General features: G+C 37.0%; 3 protein-coding genes across 6 annotated transcripts in view; 2 read left to right on the top strand and 1 right to left on the bottom strand.

The window, feature by feature from the left end:
* Positions 1–518: 518 nt before the first annotated feature.
* LOC120476529 (fish-egg lectin) lies at positions 519–1,903 on the bottom strand. The gene is made up of 5 exons (XM_039667588.2): positions 1,809–1,903; positions 1,485–1,712; positions 1,171–1,379; positions 951–1,078; positions 519–878 (listed from the first exon to the last, which is right to left on the bottom strand). The coding sequence occupies exons 1-5, from the start codon at positions 1,864–1,866 to the stop codon at positions 737–739; spliced, it is 765 nt and encodes a 254-aa protein (XP_039523522.2). The 5' UTR covers positions 1,867–1,903; the 3' UTR covers positions 519–736.
* Positions 1,904–5,714: 3,811 nt separating this feature from the next.
* LOC120477157 (fish-egg lectin) lies at positions 5,715–8,075 on the top strand. 2 transcript variants are annotated; one of them, XM_089127033.1, is made up of 6 exons: positions 5,715–6,662; positions 6,745–6,848; positions 6,945–7,172; positions 7,288–7,499; positions 7,601–7,728; positions 7,839–8,075. In XM_089127033.1, the coding sequence occupies exons 2-6, from the start codon at positions 6,791–6,793 to the stop codon at positions 7,978–7,980; spliced, it is 768 nt and encodes a 255-aa protein (XP_088983159.1). In that variant the 5' UTR covers positions 5,715–6,662; positions 6,745–6,790; the 3' UTR covers positions 7,981–8,075. The 2 variants fall into 2 exon arrangements, with proteins under 2 accessions (XP_088983159.1, XP_088983160.1); XM_089127034.1 differs by lacking the exon at positions 5,715–6,662 and having other exon boundaries at positions 6,701–6,848.
* Positions 8,076–11,672: 3,597 nt separating this feature from the next.
* nav3 (neuron navigator 3) overlaps positions 11,673–21,611 on the top strand; it is a 288,447-nt gene continuing 278,508 nt past the window's right edge. Inside the window, exon 1 of one of the 3 annotated variants that reach the window (XM_089127018.1) lies at positions 11,673–11,966. The gene's annotated coding sequence lies outside the window, so the exon portion shown is untranslated. The remainder of the gene's footprint in view (positions 11,967–21,611) is intronic. The other 2 variants (XM_089127023.1, XM_089127022.1) reach the window with 2 other exon arrangements.

The following is a 21,611-nucleotide window of genomic DNA, read 5'->3' as shown; positions in this document are numbered from 1 at the left end:
TACATCATAAGCGAATAACAGTTTGTGACACAGTTGTTTATTATGAACTGCCTCAGTATTGAGCTCTGATTAAAGCAGTTTCTTCAAGTAATTTGCAACTTTCCATCAACTCTGACATGGAAATGATATGATATTCTATCAATCTCACATGATTGAATGCTTGGCCACCATCTCTGTCATCTCCAACTTCATCACTCGTCATTCAACCATAATGCACATTGTTTCATTCATATCCAATTTGCACAATAATTGCCTGGTTTCAGTTTTTCAAAGCTTAAAAACTAAACATAAATACTGAACAAAGCATGTCAGTTAAGTGTATCAAGAAAAGTGGTGCCTACACAAAATGAAAACTCAATCAACTAGATCAGACAATATTTCAAGGTTACCATTTTTGAAAACAATTTTCAGTTCTTTCTGACAAGCTGAAGGATGAATGTAATACATTTCTCTATGACAAGTCACTTATTTCAAAATTAGTTTGTTTTCCAGTAATCAATTGATTATAAAGACACAATTTTTGTACAATTTAATTTAACCTTTATTGACATGTATGACCATGCAAAACAAAACTTTATATGTCAAACTTTAATAAACATTGAACAAAATTCAAACTTTCATTGGCTAAACAGCAAAGAAAAAAAAAGAAACCGAAAGAAAAGACAGTAAAAACAAGCTTTATTTTCAGATGTCTACTGAATAATCTTTATGTTCCTCTGAGATGCATGATGGACATTCAAGTACATCTTCTGATGGATCCATCACCACAGATGACCCACAGCCTCCCCAAATCGAAGGTCACATGTTTGTGGGCAAAGGGACAGGCGACAATCCTTTCCCATCTTGTGCCAGCGGGATTTGTTGTATTGACTCCGACTCTATAAAAGACAAGTGATAAGATAATGGTTTCTAATAAATAAAACAAGCGCTCAGTGCTATTTTCAGCTCACCTTTGCTGCAAAGACCCCTGATAGTCGACACCATAGACGCTGCCATCAGTTGCAACTTCGACCATAGACAAAGATCCATTAACAATCTCCGAAAAAGATGACCCAGCACAGGAAGAACTCGTCACATTCTGAGAAACACAACAAGATACAAACAACTCACTTGACTAAAATTGATTACTCCTCAGGCTTTTCCTTTTTGTTCAAACTCTTCCACTCTTACCCTTTTGAGGAGCACATTCTCTTGAGCGTTCACCCCCCAACAGCTGTACGGGCCACAGCTGTAGTACTTCAGCCTTCCTGTGATTTGTGTCCAAGGAATAATTCCAGATGGCCCATTGCTGTTGGCCTCCTTATTAAAGCAGAAGATGTCATCTATTGGAGTAACACCTGCAACAATCTCACTTCCCGCATCCACCTGCTTTAAACCTCCTGACAGTAAAAAGAAAGAGATTGAAGGGAGAAGTCAGACCAAATATAGACAGATACAAAAATCTGCATTCAGTATCTTGAATTTTCATTATTATTATTATTTACCTTGAATCTGCCTGAAGTTTCCGCTCAGAAACTTGAAAACTATGTTTTCTGGACTCACTCCAAACTGCCCAGCAGGTCCAACAGTAATGTGCTTCAGTGATACATTTATTTTTGTAAAACTGTTTCCCACAAATAGGAAAGCTTCATTGTCACTGTTGACTCCACCCACTAATCCCAATCCAGCATCAATCTGCTTCAGGGTGCCAGGAATCACTTCACACTCTAAAGCTATGGAAATATTTGGGTTGAGTTCATTTGAATTATTCTGCAGTTATTAGTATCATGATGTGATTCTGAATCCCCAAACACACATTCATCGTTTACCTTGAGTGTAAAGAATCTGGCAGCTGAAGAGTAGCAGGATGCACTGACCAGCTTTCATTGTGCTGCAACACAGAGTATTTGTTTCGTCGTATACTTCTTAAATTCTACAAATAAATACATAAAAAATATGTTTTTACAAATGAAAACAAATAATCCAGCATAATTAATTTGTTTGAAACCAAACCAACCTTTTCTTGATCTTAGACGTGTCCGCTGGTTTCAGCAGTTCTCTTCTCACAACCACAATGTTTGGAGATGCTGGTGAATGACTGCTGGTTTGGTTTTATAGCTGTTGTTTGTTTCCTGATCAGGAAAACCCCTGATGTACACAATTATGCAGTGGATCAAGATCAACTGGTGATGCAGAATTAGAGAAGAACTTTTATGTCACTGGTTCTTATGAACTCATTGATTGAATAGTTTATGTTACCACACGTGCACATATTTGCTCTTGCCATTGTCATGATGCACTTGGATTTGATTTTCATGTTTGGTAAGAACATGTGATGCTTAAAACCTGGTTCAAGGTTGTTTAATATAAATTGTAAACCTCAATTAAAACCCAACAAGAAAGTAAAAACCTCACCTTTTGCATTCTGAAGTATAGTGTAAGGCAATTTAACAAGGATTGCAATGAAATGCATAACTGAATTCATAAAGCATCAGAAAAGTTAACTTAAAAGGAGGCACTTACAACGGACAATTTTCAGGGTATTTAAAAGAAGAAATATATCAGGCTTATAATTATCTGAAAGCAATTCATTTCTTCTTTTAAAACGTTTTTTTTTAATCTTTATTAAAAAAAGTTAAAAGTCAAAAGTTATATTTGATAACATTAGATAATGCACTGTGAACGATATGAACAAACAATGGTCAGAGTTTCATCAGGGTCTTCGTCCTGCACTCACACCAGCAAGATGATAATTTTAAGTTAAATGTATGAATTAGCTTACTAAAATATTTCAAGTTCAGAGAAATAAAAATCTAGGAATACAAAATAAAAATTCTGCCAGTTCTGCATGCTTAAATTTAATTTCTTAACTTACACTTTATGTAGCTGAATATCTCAGATTTAAGAAAGTGAAAGCATAGTAAGTAATAAGTAATTATTTCATAACATAATTATGGAAATAAAACAGGATAAGAATATTTTGAACAAACAATTATAGAGAAAAACATTTCTTTATGTAACAAAAAAAATGCTTCTGATATGGTCTGTTCAGCTTTGATTTTTCCATGAGACTCTGAGTGCATGAGTGCATGCATTTTAAGGAAATCAATTATTATTTTATTCAGCAAGCATTATCAACATTTTTTTCATTTTTCAAAATTCATAAGAGCCGTTCCAATGACAAGAATAAATTACATTTTACCAAATTAAAATAGAAAAAGTACTTTTAAATGGTAATTTGTAAAAATGTTCTATCACATTTTTCCCTCAGTTTTCTGATCTGATGGTTTGCCATTTCATGTAAGATTGATTGAATCAGTGATGCATGAACAAAAATATGTTAACTTTTATTGTTCTTTATTTAGCTCTGATGGGTTTTTATCATTTACTGTATCCAAGTTACTTAAAAATATGATTTTAATGTTGTACAGTCATGTACTATAGTGCTTGCGCACCACAGTTTCAAGATGTGTTTTGTCTCAATGTTTTGCAACTCGTTAACTGTCATTTGAGTGAGATCTGTTTTTTTTGTTTTTGTTTTTTTTACAGTAGGCCTATAGGCTAAAACGTAATCGATCAGATAAACATGCTCACCCAACTTGTTTTAAATGATAATTTCTTAATCTTTTTAACTTGAAATATAATTTTGTCCATATCAGATTGCTTCATGTATAAAATACGTTTTCAGTGATATGACATTTTTTTTTAGCTTAACTTTATAACAAGCCTTCAACATAATACGAAAACGTGCAGCATGTGAACTGAACACATGAAAAGTGAAAGTGAAAAGTTCTGTAAGACTCATGTTCTGTGGCATTTTTGCATGTTTATCTACATACATACAAAAAGTACCTGTCAACAGTTTTTTTTCTTTTTCTGGACCACATCTTTAATTGTGAGAAGAATGTGAAAGCATGCAAGTAATTACATAATTATTTTGCACGTAACAGGTTGTGTTCATGTTTTTCATGTTGTTTCCTTGTTTTTAAATAACACTAAACACTCTTCTGATCTGGTCTGTGTTAGTATTTCCAGTTCTCAATCTTTACACAACTGCCCACATTGCTAAAAAGGCTGTTTCATGTGTCTTTATCTCTGTCTCTATTGTTTGTTTTTTTTCAGCAAGCATTAAATTGATTAAAAGTAACACTTTTACATCATGGTTTCAACAACTGTTTTCAAATTTCATAATAAGAAATGTTTCTTAATTGGCTGCTAAAAAAATAGCCTTTCCATAAAAAGAATAAATTACATTTTAACAAATCAAAATAGAAACACCCTTAAAGTGTAATAATATTTCACTTTATTGCTATTTTTAAATTTTTTATCAAATAAATGCAGCCATGAGAGACTTCTTTCAAAAAAGAAAGGGCATTGATGGGTATAGGCTACTCCAAGAGATTGAAGCCTCTCTTGGCCAACGTATATAAACGCTGATGCTAAATTCATTTTAACGGTTGGTTGTTCTTTCAAAGTCCCAAAGATGAAGACTAGTCAAGTTCCAATATGAAGATATTTAATGAGAACATCAAGACAAACTAATCCAACACAGGAACCGACAACCAAAGGAACTTAAGTACTAATGCAAACAAGGTAATTGACTCATTTATTTACAGCTGAACTGAAATAACTAATCATATCAAGCCATAGCAATGAAAGAGTGTCAGGAAAACTAAACAAAGGAAAACAGGAACTAATGAATACAAATTAAAAGTCTATAAAAACAAAGTACTGTGACACATACAGGTATAAATTCCTTTTGCTTGATTATTAAATTGCCTAATTAAAGTTTATGCATGCTATAGCTTCCATGACAGAGTTCAAGATCAATCTTTTTCATCTTCCTATTGGACTTGCTTCCTGTTTGCTATTTCAAATGGTTATTAAACAGCAAGCACAAACTATACAAAAGCAGCAGCCCTTCCGGTGCATTCAGTGTCCGAATTCACTCACTCATTTTCATTCACTCTTTCAAATAAACGATATTAGTGGAGCAAAGGAGGGAATAGTTAATGAGAGTTTTAGGGGGCGATTTCGAACACAGCCTGTGTTTTCTTTTAGTTTCGTTGGTAGCCTGTGCCAATACGAGAAGAATGTGAAAGCATGCAAGTAATTATTTCATTACATAATTATTATGCAAGTAACATGTACATGTTTTTCATGTTGTTTCCTTGTTGTGAAGTCGGGGCTCACAACCAACTCGAGGAACTGTGTAGTTGGACAGTTCTGTTCAGCTCATGGGCAGGTGTGTCCTCAAATGAATAAAACGCCAATGATTTCAGCCTGCCTGAGAGCTGTGACCAAAAAGGGGGTGAGACAGTTCCTGAGGTTGGCAGGTTATTCTATGGGCTATATGCACGCATAAGTTCCGCATTTGACGTAAGGATGCTCGTCCATTTCCGGTTGTGTAGATTAAAGCGGAGGAAAACCGGAGAAAACGGGATTATGGCAGAGTCTTCAATATTTACTGTCCTCCCGTCTTTGAAACGAAACGTACATACGTTTAGATGTAATTTTATATATAGTTATGTTTATTTAATATAATTTTAAAAAGAAGCATAAACACAACGAGGGGTGTCTGTTTTATCTGTTTTTGTGACTAACGTTTCATTAGTATATGGAGTATAAAATTCAATATAAATTCTCGGTATTGCATTGGACTCTACGATCGGCGGAAGTTATCGAGCATCCTTAATCCTTCACCGGAAATAACGCCGTGCATAGAGCCCATTAGGTATTATTCAGATATCACCAGCCTGCTGACTGATCTCACTAAAACAGGAGCACTAGACGAGCCACTGAGCCCTGGATTCCACCTTGGTCCTCCGACACATAGGCTCCGATTTAGATTATACACAGGCATACAACACACATACTGTAACATAAAGCTGTAACACATGGGCTCAATGCAATAACAGACTGTGCAATGATGACTCACTTTTTTGGGGATCAAGGGCTATCATGAGGCATTTACAATGTACTGTAAGTGAACGGGACCAATCCTTAAATATTTTAATAGTACAGACACAAGACATAAAACATATGTGTTAACATGATCTTATTGTGGAAAAATCACTTACTAACCTTTTCTGTGTAGTTATATCCAAATTTTCAACGTTAAAATATTAATTTAATTGCTTTTATACAATTATAAGTTTCATATTTCTGCTTTAAAAAAAATCAATTGTAAGTGCATTATCTTATAGTGATGGTTCACTTATTATTATAAATTCACTTAATTTCCTGTCAAATCTTTGAAATATTATTACACTAAGAGTGACTTTACCGCAGAAGGCAAGGTTTTCGTGCCATTGTTGGCTTTACTTTCATTTTTATATTAAACAACCTCATACCAGGTAATATGAAGCATCACATGTTCTTACCAAACATGAAAACAAATCCAATTGTATCATAGGTATGTGACAATGGCATGGGTTAATGTGTGCACGTGTGAAAACATTAGACAGTGACACATAACAGTGACATAAAAGTTCTTCCCATAATTCTGCGTCACCAGTTGATCTTGATCCACTGCATAATTGTGTACATCAGGGGTTTTCCTGATCAGGAAACAAACAACAGCTATAAAACCAAACCAGCAGTCATTCACCAGCATCTCCAAACATTGTGGTTGTGAGAAGAGAACTGCTGAAACCAGCGGACACGTCTAAGATCAAGAAAAGGTTGGTTTGGTTTCAAACAAAAAATTATGCTGGTTTATTTGTTTTTATTTGTAAAAACATATTTTTATGTATTTATTTGTAGAATTTAAGAAGTATACGACGAGACAAATACTCTGTGTTGCAGCACAATGAAAGCTGGTCAGTGCATCCTGCTACTCTTCAGCTGCCAGATTCTTTACACTCAAGGTAAACGATGAATGTGTGTTTGGGGATTCAGAATCATATCATGATACTAATAACTGCAGAATAATTCAAATGAACTCAACCCAAATATTTCCATAGCTTTAGAGTGTGAAGTGATTCCTGGCACCCTGAAGCAGATTGATGCTGGATTGGGCTCAGTGGGTGGAGTCAACAATGACAGTGAAGTCTTCCTGTTTTTGGGAAACAGTTTTACAAAAATACGTGCATCACTGAAGCACATTACTATTGGACCGGCTGGGCAGTTTGGAGTGAGTCCAGCAAACACCATCTTCAAGTTTCAGAGTGGACAATTTGGGCTGATTCAAGGTATAATAAAAAATTAACGGAAAGGAAATTAGGCTCAAGATGCTGAATACAGATTATCTTATGCTGTCGATATTTTTTCTGACTTTTTACTTCAATGTCTTTATTTTATTGTCAGGGATTTTAAAGCAGGTGGATGCTGGAAGTGAAATTATTGCAGGTGTTACTACGCTAGGAGACGTCTTCTGCATTAACAAGGAAACTAATAACAATGGGCCACCTGCAAATGCAGCTTGGACACGACTCACAGGAGGAAGACTGAAGTACTACAGCTGTGGCCCGTATAGCTGTTGGGGGGTGAACTTTACAGATAACGTCTTCCTCAAAAGGGTAAGAGTAAAATCCAGACTGGAAGGCCTTGAACAAAAAGAAAAATCCTAACTACACAGTATCAGACAAATGAGTTGTTTGTATCTTGTTGTGTTTCTCAGAATGTGACGAGTTCTTCCTGTGGTGGGTCATCTTTTTCGGAGATTGTTAATGGATCTTTGTCTATGGTCGAAGTTGCAACTGATGGCAGCGTCTATGGTGTCGACTCTCAGGGGGTTTTGAAGCAAAGGTGAGCTGAAGAAACCTTTTTTTTTTAAGTAACCTTTTTAAAAATGAACAACAGTACAATTTAATAATAATTTTTAGTTATTAGAAACCTCTCATTCTTATCCGTTTTAGACTCGGGGTCTCTCAATTAAATCCCGCTGGCACAGAATGGCAAAGGATTGCCGCCTGTCCCTTTGGCCACAAACATGTGACTTACGATGTGGGGATACTGTGGGTCATCTGTATTGATGGATCCATCAGAAGATGTACTTGAATGTCCATCATGCATCTCAGAGGAACATAATGATTATTAAACGTAGAAATCTGAAAATAAAGCTTGTTTTGTTTGTTTTTGTTTTTTCTGTTTAGCCAGTTCATTGAAGTTTGACGAATAGAGTTTTGTTTTGCATTATCAATAAAGTTCAAAATGAAATTACACTATGAGTTGGACTGCTTCATACTCACCTTTTCATAATCAACTGAAAATATATTTTTAAATGATTGTCATGAATCATAGAGAAATATCAAAAATAATTAAAAACTCTTTGCAACAATACACTTGCAATGTTAGTGCTTTTTAGGAACTACATGTGGATTTACCTCTGCATGTGCATACCTATTCAATTCAGTTTTTATGTTCAATATTTAACAGAATTTAAGTTTTTAAAAAAACTTAAATCTAGCAATAGTAAACTCTTTGTGTCCATTGGGTATCAATGAAACCTGTTGCTCTATATGATTGGACGATGAGTGATGCAGCTGGAGATGACAGAGATGGTTGTCAGGCAATCAATCACATATAGAGATGTGCCTCACTCACAACACACTTTTTGAAGGTGGGAAGTTGCTAAATTACTTAAAAAAATGTGTATGTGTTTGCAGAGGCTTTAAATAATGATGTGGAGTTTTGGAAGAGACACAGGGTTTATTTGGATCAGTTTAAATTAGTGTGAGAACTGTATGAAAAAAAAATTCATGGCATATTTCTGTATTTCTGTGCGGGCTTCATTCTCAGACTAGTAGTAGGCTACACAGCAAAAATCATCATGGCAACGCAGAAATGCTGGCTGAATGAATTAAACAGGAGAACGGCACAGCCTTGTGGTGCAACACAATATAACATCTTATGGATTTATATCAGACTGTATGTGGCCACTTGCACACAGATAAAACACTGGGAATTTAAAGGGATAGTTCACCCAAAAAATGAAAATTAGGTCATTAATTACTCACCCCCGTGCTGTACCAACCCCGTAAGACATTCGTTCATCTTCGGAACACAAATGAAGATATTTTTGATTAAACCCTAAGGGATTGAAACTTGACGGCCCAGAAAGTCATTGAAGAAAATGTTTAAATATTCCATGTGACAACAGTGGCTTAACTTTAAGTTTATCAAGCGACGAGAATAGTTTTTGTGTGAAAAACAACAAAAAAATAACGACTTTATTCGACTATTCCTTTTCTTCCTTCTGGGCCTGAGACGAGAGTTCAAGAGATTTCCACGACGCATGCGCGAGAACTGAACAAGAAGTAGTAGAAAAATAACGTAGTTCTCGCGCATGCGGCGTGGAAATCTCTTGAACTCTCGTCTCAGGCCCAGAAGGTAAAAAAGGAATAGTCGAATAAAGTCATTATTTTTGTTGTTTTGTTTTTTTTTGCACAAAAAGTATTCTCGTCACTTGATAAACTTATAATTGAGCCACTGTAGTCGCATGGAATATTTAAACATTTTCTTCGGTGACTTTCTGGGCCGTCAAGTTTCAATCCCTTAGGGTGCCTATGTGGTAGTTATACAAGCTATCAAATTTATTTAAAAATATCTTCATTTGTGTTCATTTGGGTGAACTAACCCTTTAAGCAATGTCTAGCAAGGTAGAAAGGTGGGCTATTTCGAACATTTGTTGTAATGCATCATGCCTTTGTGAAAACATAATTCAGACAACGATAAAACACCATATTACTCAGCAGTAGTGTTACATTTATTAGGCAAAATTGAAAAATGTGTTCCCTCTATAGGCTACAAAAAGTTGAGATTTATAGGCTAGTAGGCTAAAGATGAAGTAGACTTTTATGAAGTGTATACTAGGGGTGGCACGGTACATGAAAAAACACCCGAACCGTTCGGTTCGCTCGTCTCGGTTCGGAGCGTGTGCGTCTCACGGTTCGCCGCATGCGCAATGTAGCCTCGTGCCCGCATGTTTGTTTTCTTTTCGCACGACATAAGCTTGTTCAACTTGGACCGGCGCTGCACAGAGCGACCGGTGAATAACATCAAACTAGAGCGGGAACGACGGCTCCGTCACTCACTTTCGCGGTATTTGATGTCATTACCGATCGCTCTGTATGCCGGTTCAAGTTAGTAAACAATCCAGTAAAAGTGGAGTATGGAGCGCTGCAGGTCACGGCACGCGGAGAAATGGCAAGTGGGAGAGATGAGGGAGTTGGAGGAAGCGCGAGCGTCCTATAAGTCTATGGTATAAGTCTGGTGTGTGGGAACATTTTGGATTTCATGTTATGATATTTTAATATAACGTTACAGTGGCACTTTATGTTTAGATAAGAGCTCCAGTCATATGTTTCGAAATCCTGCACTTTAATTTCAAGTGAAAAAAGGTACCCTCACTTTTTGGGAATAGAAGCATTGTTTATACTGTTTTTTGTGTTGAGGTTGAACTTATGTTTCACTTTATGTTTATGGTCTTTGCTATTTCTATAGCCTAATTATAGGCAATGAGGTATTCATGTATATTAACTTATTCATAAAAGACAGTGTAGTTCCTCTTTTTTTCTTTTAAAAGATAGAATTTTTGTAAGAGCTACAAAAGTTGTCAGTTGATAAATGCAAGTTAATTTCTTTGTGTAAATACGATTTGTGTGATAAAAATGCTCAAGTTCTTGTAGAGATAGTGATACACATTCTCCTTTTTTTTCAAAATAAATGAAAAGCATGTCAATGTCTTCTCTCTTGCTGTATCTAAATCTCACCTAGCTTTCCTCTGAGATAGTCCCAAAATGTGCTTAAAGTCAAAGAGTCAAATTCAGTTTGTGCATGATTGCATGAATATAATTTTTTTTATACTGTATCCTAAAGTGTGGATAATTAAGCTATATATCACATGCTGAAGTACATTTCTGGAGTGTTAAAGATTAAAAGAAAAAAAATAACAAGAACCGTACAGAACCGAAAACCGTGACACTAAAACTGTGATACAAACCGAACCGTCGGTTTCGTGAACCGTGCCACCCCTAGTGTATACACATTCAAACACAATGAAAATCAAACTTGGGTGTTTGGAGGTTTAAATTCCATATGAAAAGTGTAAATTAGCCTACAAACATTTATAGGCCTACTTGTTAAATTTCTCTGAGAACTCAGCTGGTAATTTCTACCTTTGAAAGCCAGCTTCGGAGGGACAGTGGTTTTGTTTTTAATATAAATAAACAACATTAAGACAAATAAAGCAAACAAAAAAAAGTGAAATAAATAAACAGTAAAATAAATGTGCCAACGGAAGTGCTGCGATGACGTCAGTTTTGCTCGAGCCTCGAGGACCTTCATGTGTGGACGGACGCGTCATTTATAAACAAGTCTTTTGACAGACGGTTTTTAAGACCCCCGTGAGCCACTTAAACGATTGTAGAAAGTCACTTGAAGATTCTGTGTGCCCCAAACGCAGCTCAACTCTGTATTTTACCCGTAAATATATTATTCCATACTAATGAACAACATGGATAGATAGGCTATATGGCCTAGCTATGGCTGACTGTATATTATATATTTGACATATGACGTCCGTCACTGTCAGTAAACAACAAATCAAGTGAAAGATGTGTCGAGATGTGACAACCAGACTGGTGACAACGCAGAAAGAGTTCACCTTAGCCAAACTCTCGTTATTACGGAGACAACAGCGCCGCGTGGTGGTTACGGGAAAAGTTACAGCGGCGAGGCGCGTTTGTTTCTCCGGGGCTTGGCTCGTGAGAGCGGGAGGCTCGCGCTGACAGGTCCGTGAGAGGGACAGCCACACTCTCATTTCTCTTCACGGACTATAACACCTGCCGGAGAGAGTCACTGGCCATTCACAGCATCTGACCAGTACAGCTTCTCGGTTTTTAATTCATGCTCCGTTGCCTAAAGAGCTGCCGGTGAAGAAGCAGGTGAGGCGGCTTTTGTGGAATTCGCCGCCTGTCTAAAAGGTGACGATGCCAAATAACGGGACTGTCAGACTTGCGGAGAGATTGTAAATCCCTGGAAAGGTACGTAATGCTTCCTTTTATTCCAAAAACTTATCTTAGAAATAAAGTGCACTGGAGTAAATGGATAATGTTACTTAAACGTGTATGCATTTCAACTGTTGCCAGTGCACGAGCCGTCATCAGTAGGCTAGAATAGAAGGTGGAATAGACTTGCTTTTATGGAACTCACAATGTTATTTATTTATTTTTTGTTTTTTGTTAAATTGCTCTCTGACTGTTGATAAAGTGTTGGTGGTTGTTTCTCACAAGCATGAAGGATGCTGAGGATATACAGCACAACATGCTCTGATGCTTCAGGCAGCGGAACATGCAGAAAATAATGTAGTCTCATCTGTTAGAGCTGATCTTATGTGGTAATATCAAATACAAGCAAGAAACGATAATTTTGGACTCGAAAGATGCTTTTCTCTTGCGATGAACAAATCACTACAAACCGTTGAGCAACACTTTGCATTACAAATGCTTCCTATAGGCTACATTCTATAATGCACGTGCAGAAGTAGTGTTTTTCAACATAAAGCATTCACTGCATGTAAGATTTTATGCGAACATTTAGTTAAATGCATACTTTTATGATTTAAGTTTACTTAATTGCTTCTGTGGGATAATAATGATTTTTGTTCAGTGTAAATACATGTATGAATATAATGAATTATGTAGTAGCAACATCAAACATTTTGTATACCAAGAATAATTGTATGCTTTTGGTTCACTGAAGTGCTGCATATATTTCTCACAGTAAAAGATTCAAATTAGTCTTTCTATTGTAAAGTCGCAAAAACCTTAATTTAACAATGCAAGAATTATAGGTAGGCTTGTTTGTTTTGAAATAGTTTTAAATGTGTATACCACAACACACTTTTGTTTGACATATCATGCCACCTAAACAATTACAAAGGATATGCAAACAAATCCTGCACGTGTGTGGCACGTTTGATAGTTTTGGCTGCCATTAAAAATCCTTTATAATGAGGGATCCATGTCATAATATCTGTAGTCTACGAATGGATTACGATTAAGGGGCTTATTTTTGACAGATACCATCCATGCAGTGAATGCTGTTGAATTACACGGATTTCAACTAATTGCCTTTTGCTCATTTCTTAATCGTCTCCTGATTTCACGGTCATGAAAGACAAGACATTTGATGTCGCGCTGCATGATTATGTTATTCACACACATGTTTGGTCCCAATCCACTTCCTCTTGCCAAAGCGTCCTGTATCCTGCACTACTGTAAACGAACTCAAGTGCTGAATGGCACACGGGAGAATCGCTGTAATCCGGGCTTGCCGAAAGGAACCAAAGACAGATGAATCAGTTCTCTGGGCGGATGGAGAGTTAATGAGATTTTCTCACACTTGTCACCACATGGTTTCTAATTTGAACCGGTGGCCACTTTCACTAGCGGTGCAGTGGACCCTGAAGGACTCCGCTTTTCTCCTCTTCTCTGCTCACAGATCATCCCTCAATCTCCTCAAGCCTTTCTCCTCCCATCTCCATCTGCAGAGACCCTAGCTCCTTTTTCTCTTTCTGTGATTCTTTATGTTCCATGTTTTTCCTCAGTTATAGCACTCAGAGTCATTTTCTCTACCAGCGATGATTTTGTGGTGGGGCTGCTGTCTTTTTAAATAGCCAATTGGCTTAAGTTACGGAACATAGTTGCAAATGTATGTGAATATTTACTGCATTTGATGAAAAATGAGAGAACTTGTTCCCCATTCACCTTTACTTTTGAAATGTAATGGACAACTTGGGTTTTGACAGTTGAAAAGTATGTTATATGAATGTGTACATGAATATTTGGACATTCTACTGCACATCCGCCTTGTTGGGGTTGTCATGTGACTTACGGCATCACATGTCCACACTTTATAGTAGTGAAGTTGGTATATGCACACATGGGGTGTGATTTTTATTTCCTAGTCAGTTCAAGGCAACATGAGCATCAATGTTTTTTTTTTGTCAATTTTTGCAGAAGAGAAAGAAAGTATATTTAAATGTGCATGTCCTTTTTACTTTCGGTTTCATTAGAAGCAATTTGGAAAAAGAAATTGTTTTTTGGGCATTGTGACAGTTATGGATAGAATGAGAGACTTAGATGGAGAGAAAGAGAAAGGGATGAGGAGAGAGATCAAGGAAGGCCGAGTTTTTTCAGTTGGATCTGTTAAAGGCAGAGCGTGTTCTGACACTGATGGCTTGTGAAGCGACTCTCAAATGCCTGTGAATTAGGTTGTCATGACAAATAGGCATTCTTTCCTGCACTTGTCTGTTACTGCAGCCAACACTGTCTCTGAGTGGAAGAAATAGAGGAAATAAGGGGAAAAAAGGTGTCTAACTACTTCCTTTCTTTTTATCTCTGCTCTGCAGTCTCAATCCATCTATACAACTGCGGTATTTTTGGTTGTTACTTTGGTTTTTAGACATCCATGGATTTCTGGAGACTCTCCAGTCGTAATCAGGCTGTTATTATTTGAATTATGTGCTTGGAATATTACACCTATTGACTCATACCATTTAACCTTTTGAACGTGTTTTAAACCTGAGTATCTATATATATTAGCGATTTTTTAAAAAATTTCTAACAGACATCACAATCTCCTGACATGAAATTTTCACTGTCTGAGGTTTTTTAACATTAATATTAGTTCCCCTAGCTTGTATTTGGTCCCCTCGTGTCTAGATTTTCAATCGGTGTAAACCCGAGCTTTGGCTATCTTTCTCTTCTCTGCAGCTCAGACGCGCTGATCTTGAAATTCCTCGTTATTATGTCATAACGAAGAAAGGTAACTCTTTCTCTGCTTTGAATTAGTCTCGCCAATGAGAAAATGAAACAGGAAGTACGAACGAACGCGCGATTTGAGTTTTTCCTAGAGAAATAAATTTGAGATTTGAGTTTTCCCTCAAGATATATCATAGCTTGTTGTGATTTTGTCAAAGGTTTAATGTACATTTAAGAATGAGATCACGTGGGTATTTGAATCAAGATCGTGACCTTTTAACGATTAATCGTGCATATAGCCTATATATAATGTATGCTTTAGCTGTTTAAGTGGACTTGGCAACTGTGAAAAACCGCAATATAGTCCATATTTGCTTTCCTTACTGCAGGTGTAGCGCTCATAAATTCCAGCAGGTCATGTGGAAAGCAAAGGACTCCAGAGCAGACTAAGAAAAGAGTGCTATAGTTATAAAAATAATAATAATAATAATACATTTTATTTATGACAGCACATTGAGCTGAATGTTAAACTACATGCCATTTCCCTTCATTCTCCACTCCCATCTGAATGCAAAGTTGCGGTGAAAAGACTGGGAAGCACATTCCGGCGATGCTCCAGTTGGATCCCTTAATTCTCCTTCATTTCTGTTAGCAGGAAAATAGAGACTAAACATGGGTTGACATCATAAGATTTCTCCATGTTTTAATGAACTCATTAGGCTACTGCTGAAGCAGACACAATGGAGAGATAATAGTTAGGCATCATTTTCAAATAATATAAATATTTTTTTTGTACAGCCTCATAACAGATATTGTCCTCAAACAACTGTAAAGGAGGTCTTGGCTGTAAATCTAAAGCACTGATGTAATAATCATAACTCTGCATATAGCCTATGACTCACAATGCCCCTTCGTTCACTTTTCATTAAATATGGCAGCCATAAGTTCCTGAGGTTTTAATATTTATCATCAAAGACCTTCTACAGCCAGATTCATTTCAATTAGAGCTTGCTGTCCTGTTAGCTTTGACGCTGAAAGGCTTTAATTAACCAATGGCAAATAACATAGACAATCAGCCTGTCTTTCTTTATCGTAGAGGTGCAGCCAGAATCCAATCTGCTCCATTTAGGTGTCAGTTTGATGGTGTGTGTGTGTTTGTGGCACCAAGATTTTTTCCTCGTATGTGTTTTTCTTTGTGTGCTATTACGAGAGAATTAGACTTGGGCTTTTTCCACCTCACAGTGCTGAGTCTAGGGACCCGTACTGATTGTTATTTCTGCTTGTGTGTGAGTGTGAGAGAGTGAATAGGAATTGGTGTGGACGGAATCCAAGAAATGCTGAAGAAAAATAATTTATTTTCTTCACTAACAATCGTTGTGGCATCCATTGTATCATAAAATTCTGCATGTAAAAGAGGCATGTTTTGTGTAATGGCTGTTTTGTGGCTTTCTCTGTTACTTGGTGGGTTAAAAACTCTATGTACAATGACTTTTCAGCCTTAAAACCATGATAGCAATGCATTTTTAACTAGCTTTTGTGTTGTTGTCATAGCAGCAGTGAAGTTAGATTCCTCAAAGAGGGTTTTGGATCATTTATTCAAAGGGATAAATGTAATTCGTTTCAAATTATCCTGCATTCAGTGGCGATGGCAGTTGAATTTGTGGGTTTTTTATCAAACATAAATCACTGAATGGATTTTAGCAGAGGATTATCCCAGCAGGCCAAAAAGAGCATCTGCTCCCCCCCCCCGACTCCCTCCTGATCTCTCTGTCTACATTTGCTCATTTGATTTGTTTCTGTCTACCATCTTAATGTCTTTAATATCACAACTATATTCTTTTCTCCTTATGTTGAACACGGGGTAACCCACAGTTTATTGGTTTATTAAACAAGATAATTGAGAAAACAGGCCTATATTCAGAAAAAGCGTTTGGAAAATGAGTCATTATCCGTCATATTCAGTAATGCTGTATCAATGGAGCGTAGTGTGAGGTTTTCATAGTAAATTAAAGCATTATGAGCCAAGATATGCGCCATGCCATTGTGTGGTTTTAAATGGATCAAATGATTTGAATGACAAAGTGCCCATTTGCTTGTCATTAATGTTAATGGTTTAAATACGTTAACAACATTAACACAGAAACCTTCTTAATCAAACTCACGGTGGGGAAAATCATCTCTTCCTTGAAAAATCTTCATAGAAAACTCACCTTAATTAGTAAAGCTCTGGGGAGCAAATTGCAAGTCACCACTTCATTATGGCGAGGGATGAAAAGTTGCATTTTTAGTTGCCTTTGGAGCTTAAAGGTAAACTGAAGATATCAAGCCTTTAGTATTGCCCATATTATTATTAATCTTAGATATCATATCACTATAGCAGCAAAAACAAAATAATTACAAAGGCTTCGTCTGAAATTGCATACATTTGCAACTATTATAAAAGTTTGTTCTCGAATGTGAAAGTTTAATGTGTGTATAAATGTAATTGGGACATATTACATTTGTCACGTTGTCATGTTGTTGAATCCCAGACGACAAGTCTCCGTTCCCTGTACTTGATTACATACGTCAGCCATTTTCCGAAAAACCTCTTAAAATGTCTTTAATTGCTCCTTGTTCCAGTTGGTCTGACACCTTCAGTCATGTTGGCATATCCTGTCATCTGCTTGCACTTGTCACCGCTAGTTGCTGCTTGCATCTATATTTTAACTTTCTTTTCGTCAAAGAATTCTGAAAAATAGCTATTTTAAACGGTAATAATATTTCACAAAATTATAGTTGTACTGTATTTCTGATCAAATAAATACATCCTTGGTGAGCATGAGACACTTATTTCAAAAAACAAAGGAAAATCTCACTGACCACAAACTAATGAAGTTCTAGATTCAGCACTGTTGAGTTGTTCTTTCTCATGCTTGTCTAAACTTTGTGAGGCTTGTTTAAAAACTTGTTCTCAGGTCTATTTGTTCGCCAAAGAATTAGACAAACTCTGGTGTCTGCTAAAAACACACAGAATCGATTTATCTGCCATAATGACCTTTAGCAAGATCTTAAGTCATTACAAACTATTTGCTTTCAGAAGTTTGCACGAACCACAACAGGCGAAGACACTGAACATGCACAGCAACATCTCCCTCTTTTTTCAGCTTACTGGGTCCCTGCCAATAAGGTTTTTATGCCAGCCCTTCAGACGCCTCAAAGCTGCAACTTGCTGTAGCATTAATTGGCCAATTACACTAATAAACAATAATGGAGGACCTCCCCTGTTTTGTGATGTTCCGCTCAAATCCTTTGCTTTCTTTCATGTCTCTTCATCATTCCCCCTTTTTCTCTCGGGCATCCCAGCTCATGCAATGCTCGTTCTTGCAGTGAGTCTGATCTTCTGCCATGGTTGGGGACTTACATGTCTACGTGTTTTTTACTTTAAAGTGGGCGGTTGAAAGCAATGCTTTCCATTACAGTCTCCTCACCACAATTTTGATGCTCTGCAGATTTTCCCCCTTTTTTGTGTGAAACGTAGGAGATTCACCCACTGGATGGAGAGAGCAGACTGGAACATGCACAAATGGTCAGCTCATTGGCTTCATGGTTCACTTTGCGGTGCAAAACAACGCCTGCCTCCTTTTAGTATTTAACACTCAATTCGATGTGAATCTGAAAACATTTTACATCATCCTCCTACACACTTGCACACACGCAGCCTGACAAACCGAGTGTGGTGTAATGAATGTCATTAGTTTTCTGGTAGCTGCAGGCATGCAGAATTCATGAGAGGGCATTTATTTATGCCAGCATGGCAGGCGTGCGGATTATTGCAGGAGGTGGGGGAAAAAGTGTGAATTTACTGAAGAGAAGGAGGTAAGCATCCTGTCACAGATCTAAAGCTCTTGGAACACATGACCGTTGGATAAAGTTCAACCTTTGAGCAAGCCAAGACTTTACCAGGGTTAATGCTTTCACTTTTATGGTGACCTCTGGGTTATTCTCTAGTAATGTTACGATGAGGTTTGAGTGGGTGAATCTCTACAGTGTGTCGATGTGTGGTTTCAGGGATGTTGTCCTGTCAGAAGCTGTAATATTTAAGAGAATGTCATTTAGGATTCATTATAGCTGCACGATTGATCATTCAAAGATTGCCATCTCGATTCAAACACCCATGCGATCTTATTCCTAAATAGTGATTCGGCTATGATGTCTTTAAACCTTTGAAAAAGATGATTGCAGTGAACATTCAGATCTTCAGAAAAAAATTCAGAAAAAATTGGCCCTCAAATTGATAAAGAGTGCATTTATAGGAAGTATTGTAAGGCAATGTAGGCAATGCTTGTTTTCTCATGTCTTAGCGCCATATATGTCATATATGGACATTCTTTTCAGAAATGCTGGTCAAAACACATACTTTCCAGGAATTTCTTTAGTTTATTGCTGTTGTTGTGGCAGCCAGTAACAGTACAACCCTGCGCTCATTTACATTTTTTAATAATGTTCAAAATTAATTCAGTTACTCTTTTTACTATAAGTTAACAATGAGTTTGTATGGAAAACGGAAAAGGACGGCATATAAATGTACGTTAGAATGAATCATGGTGGTGCTTATCGTTTGCTTGGTAAAAAGGTGGATACAGCTAGAAATATTCAGTGAGGTTCAAAAGTCTGAGACTTCTAGTAAACATTTTTTGAGATTTTATTTTTTTGCAGCTTTTTCATTGCATCAATCAGCATAACAATCTTAGTGAAAAGTTTTAATGTAAAATGTACATACATACACACTTTGACAATTTGTTAGCTATTGGTTTGTACCACTGTCTAAAATGTAAGTCACTTTATATTAAAGGGATACTCCACCCAAAAAGAAAAATTCTGTCGTCATTTACTCACCCTCAAGTTGTTGCAAACCTGTATGAGTTTCTCTCTCCTGCTAAACACAAAGGAAGATATTTTGTAGAACTTTGGCACCATTGACTTGCATAGTATTTTTTTTTCTACTTTGGAAGTCAATGGTGCCAAACAACTGTTTGATTCCAATCGTTCTTCATAATATCTTCCTTTGTATTCAGCAGATACAGGTTGGCAACAACTTGAGGGTGAGTAAATGATGACAGCATTTTCATTTTTGGGTGGAGAATCCCTTTAACTTTTTTTAAATCACGCAGTGAAAGCATACAGTCTAAATGCGCACCCGCACGTACACTCTCTGGGTGTGTGTGAGGGATAGGCTATACTCGATAATGTCAAATGGCACATTGTTAAAACAACAATAACGATATTATCACAGACGATATATATCGCATACCTCTAATCCAAGCTTTTCAATTCTGACTGTACTTTTGAACCCTACTGAACGAGTTGCATGTCACAGTGGGAATGATTTATATCATGGTTTACAATTAGTAGGTTGGTATCAGGTTTGTAAACCTGGAAATGCTGCAAGTAATGCATCTTCTAAAACACTTCTCTGATTAAGTTGTTCTGGGAATGGCCCATTCCTCTGTGCCCAATTTGCCTGCTGGGGGAAGGCAGCGATGACTCGGAAAATACTTTTCTGCTGCCTGTCACTCTTTCCCTCGCCCTGTTTTCACTCCCTGAGAGTGTTTGTGAGTGATCCATAGCCTTCATCTGGCAGCGAAAAACAGGCTAGCAATTTTTCCCGACCTCTGTCATGTTTGCCCAGCCGCAGTTGCTGTTGGCGGAATAGTGGCAGGCCCATTTTGGGATAGGATGCGTTTAATGGGGGCTGCAAGGCGCCTGTTGTCATTTGGATGTGTGTTTATGCGTATGTTTCAGGCGATCGTGGTACATTGATAGGGAACATGAGTAATTCCCCTCATTTCCACGGACTCATCCCCTCTCAGAACAGGAAAATGGGTGTTTTTTCTTGCCCTGGGGTTTGAGAGCATTAGAGGAGCTTGTGCTTCTGTAAGTGTGCAAAATAGCAGTAAATGTTCTGTTTGTGTTCATTGAGCTTATTGGTAATAGCTGCTAATGTGCCTATTGTAGACCTGTAAGAGAAAATATGAAGTGCAAAATCAAAGGCTGAGCTCTCTCTAAAAGACACCTGCTGTAGTAAACGATACACAAATATTGATGATCAACAATGATGACACAAAGCTGCAACATGAAGATATCAGATGTTCAAACAGTTTTATAATTCATAGGCTTTATTAAAATTTCAGCACCTCTTCTATGCGTGCACAGCATTGTTTGTGAATTAAACTGCGAATGCCCCATCCATCCATGCAAAATTCTGCAAATTCTGATTCATACCAATCAAATTAAAATTTCATGTCACTTCAAATCCAAACGCAATAAATCAATTCTAAAATTCTGAATTTTCTCCATCCCTGCGCATGTTACAATGTGAAGACATTCATCAAAACACTCCTGAATTTGACTCTATTTGTGCTAAATAACCCACAGTTGGGAGTTCTTAATGTTAATGTGTCTGCTCATATGGCAGGAGACAATGGATTCAACCTCAAACTGTGTTATTGGGATGAAATGATGTTATTTGAGTTTAAATATTAATAGGAACTACAGGGATGAAATAGTTATTGTGTATTGAGCTTACTGCGAACTGAACATTTTTGTTCGAATTGAATAATTTATTGCTTGTTGTATCATCCCTACAAAACTTATTACACATTTCTCAAATATGGTTATACTGTTAAGAAATTGTATCAGGTAACCTAAATGTGCTTTATGTGGTAAAAAAAACAAAACAAAAACCCAGATATTTAAAATTGAGCACTTGTATGTCAATAATACACACGTGTTTCTTTAGACCTCAAGCCATATGTTTTCTCACTCTGTTTAAAGAGTAATCTTCTGTAGAGTTATCAAAATGGGAAGTGGTCATGCCTTTCAATGAGTTTCCAATGAATAACATTTTCTTTGACCATCAATCCTGTTACCGCTGCTTCGGAG

The sequence above is a fragment of the Pimephales promelas genome, chromosome 24 (genome assembly GCF_988280905.1).
Source record: "Pimephales promelas chromosome 24, fPimPro1.hap1.1, whole genome shotgun sequence".
Lineage (NCBI taxonomy): Eukaryota > Metazoa > Chordata > Actinopteri > Cypriniformes > Leuciscidae > Pimephales > Pimephales promelas.
This window is presented reverse-complemented; position numbering and strand designations above follow the sequence as displayed.

Bases quoted from the DNA above. Each gene is read 5' to 3' on its own strand.
- LOC120476529 (XM_039667588.2), bottom strand. From the start codon at position 1,866: ATGAAAGCTGGTCAGTGCATCCTGCTACTCTTCAGCTGCCAGATTCTT. The intron at 1,380-1,484 runs GTAAATAATAAT...TTTTACTGTCAG, and splicing joins AAACTTCAGGCAGATTCAAG to GAGGTTTAAAGCAGGTGGAT. The intron at 879-950 runs GTGAGCTGAAAA...TGTCTTTTATAG, and splicing joins CAGGGGTCTTTGCAGCAAAG to AGTCGGAGTCAATACAACAA.
- LOC120477157 (XM_089127033.1), top strand. From the start codon at position 6,791: ATGAAAGCTGGTCAGTGCATCCTGCTACTCTTCAGCTGCCAGATTCTT. The intron at 6,849-6,944 runs GTAAACGATGAA...ATATTTCCATAG, and splicing joins CCAGATTCTTTACACTCAAG to CTTTAGAGTGTGAAGTGATT. The intron at 7,729-7,838 runs GTGAGCTGAAGA...TATCCGTTTTAG, and splicing joins CAGGGGGTTTTGAAGCAAAG to ACTCGGGGTCTCTCAATTAA.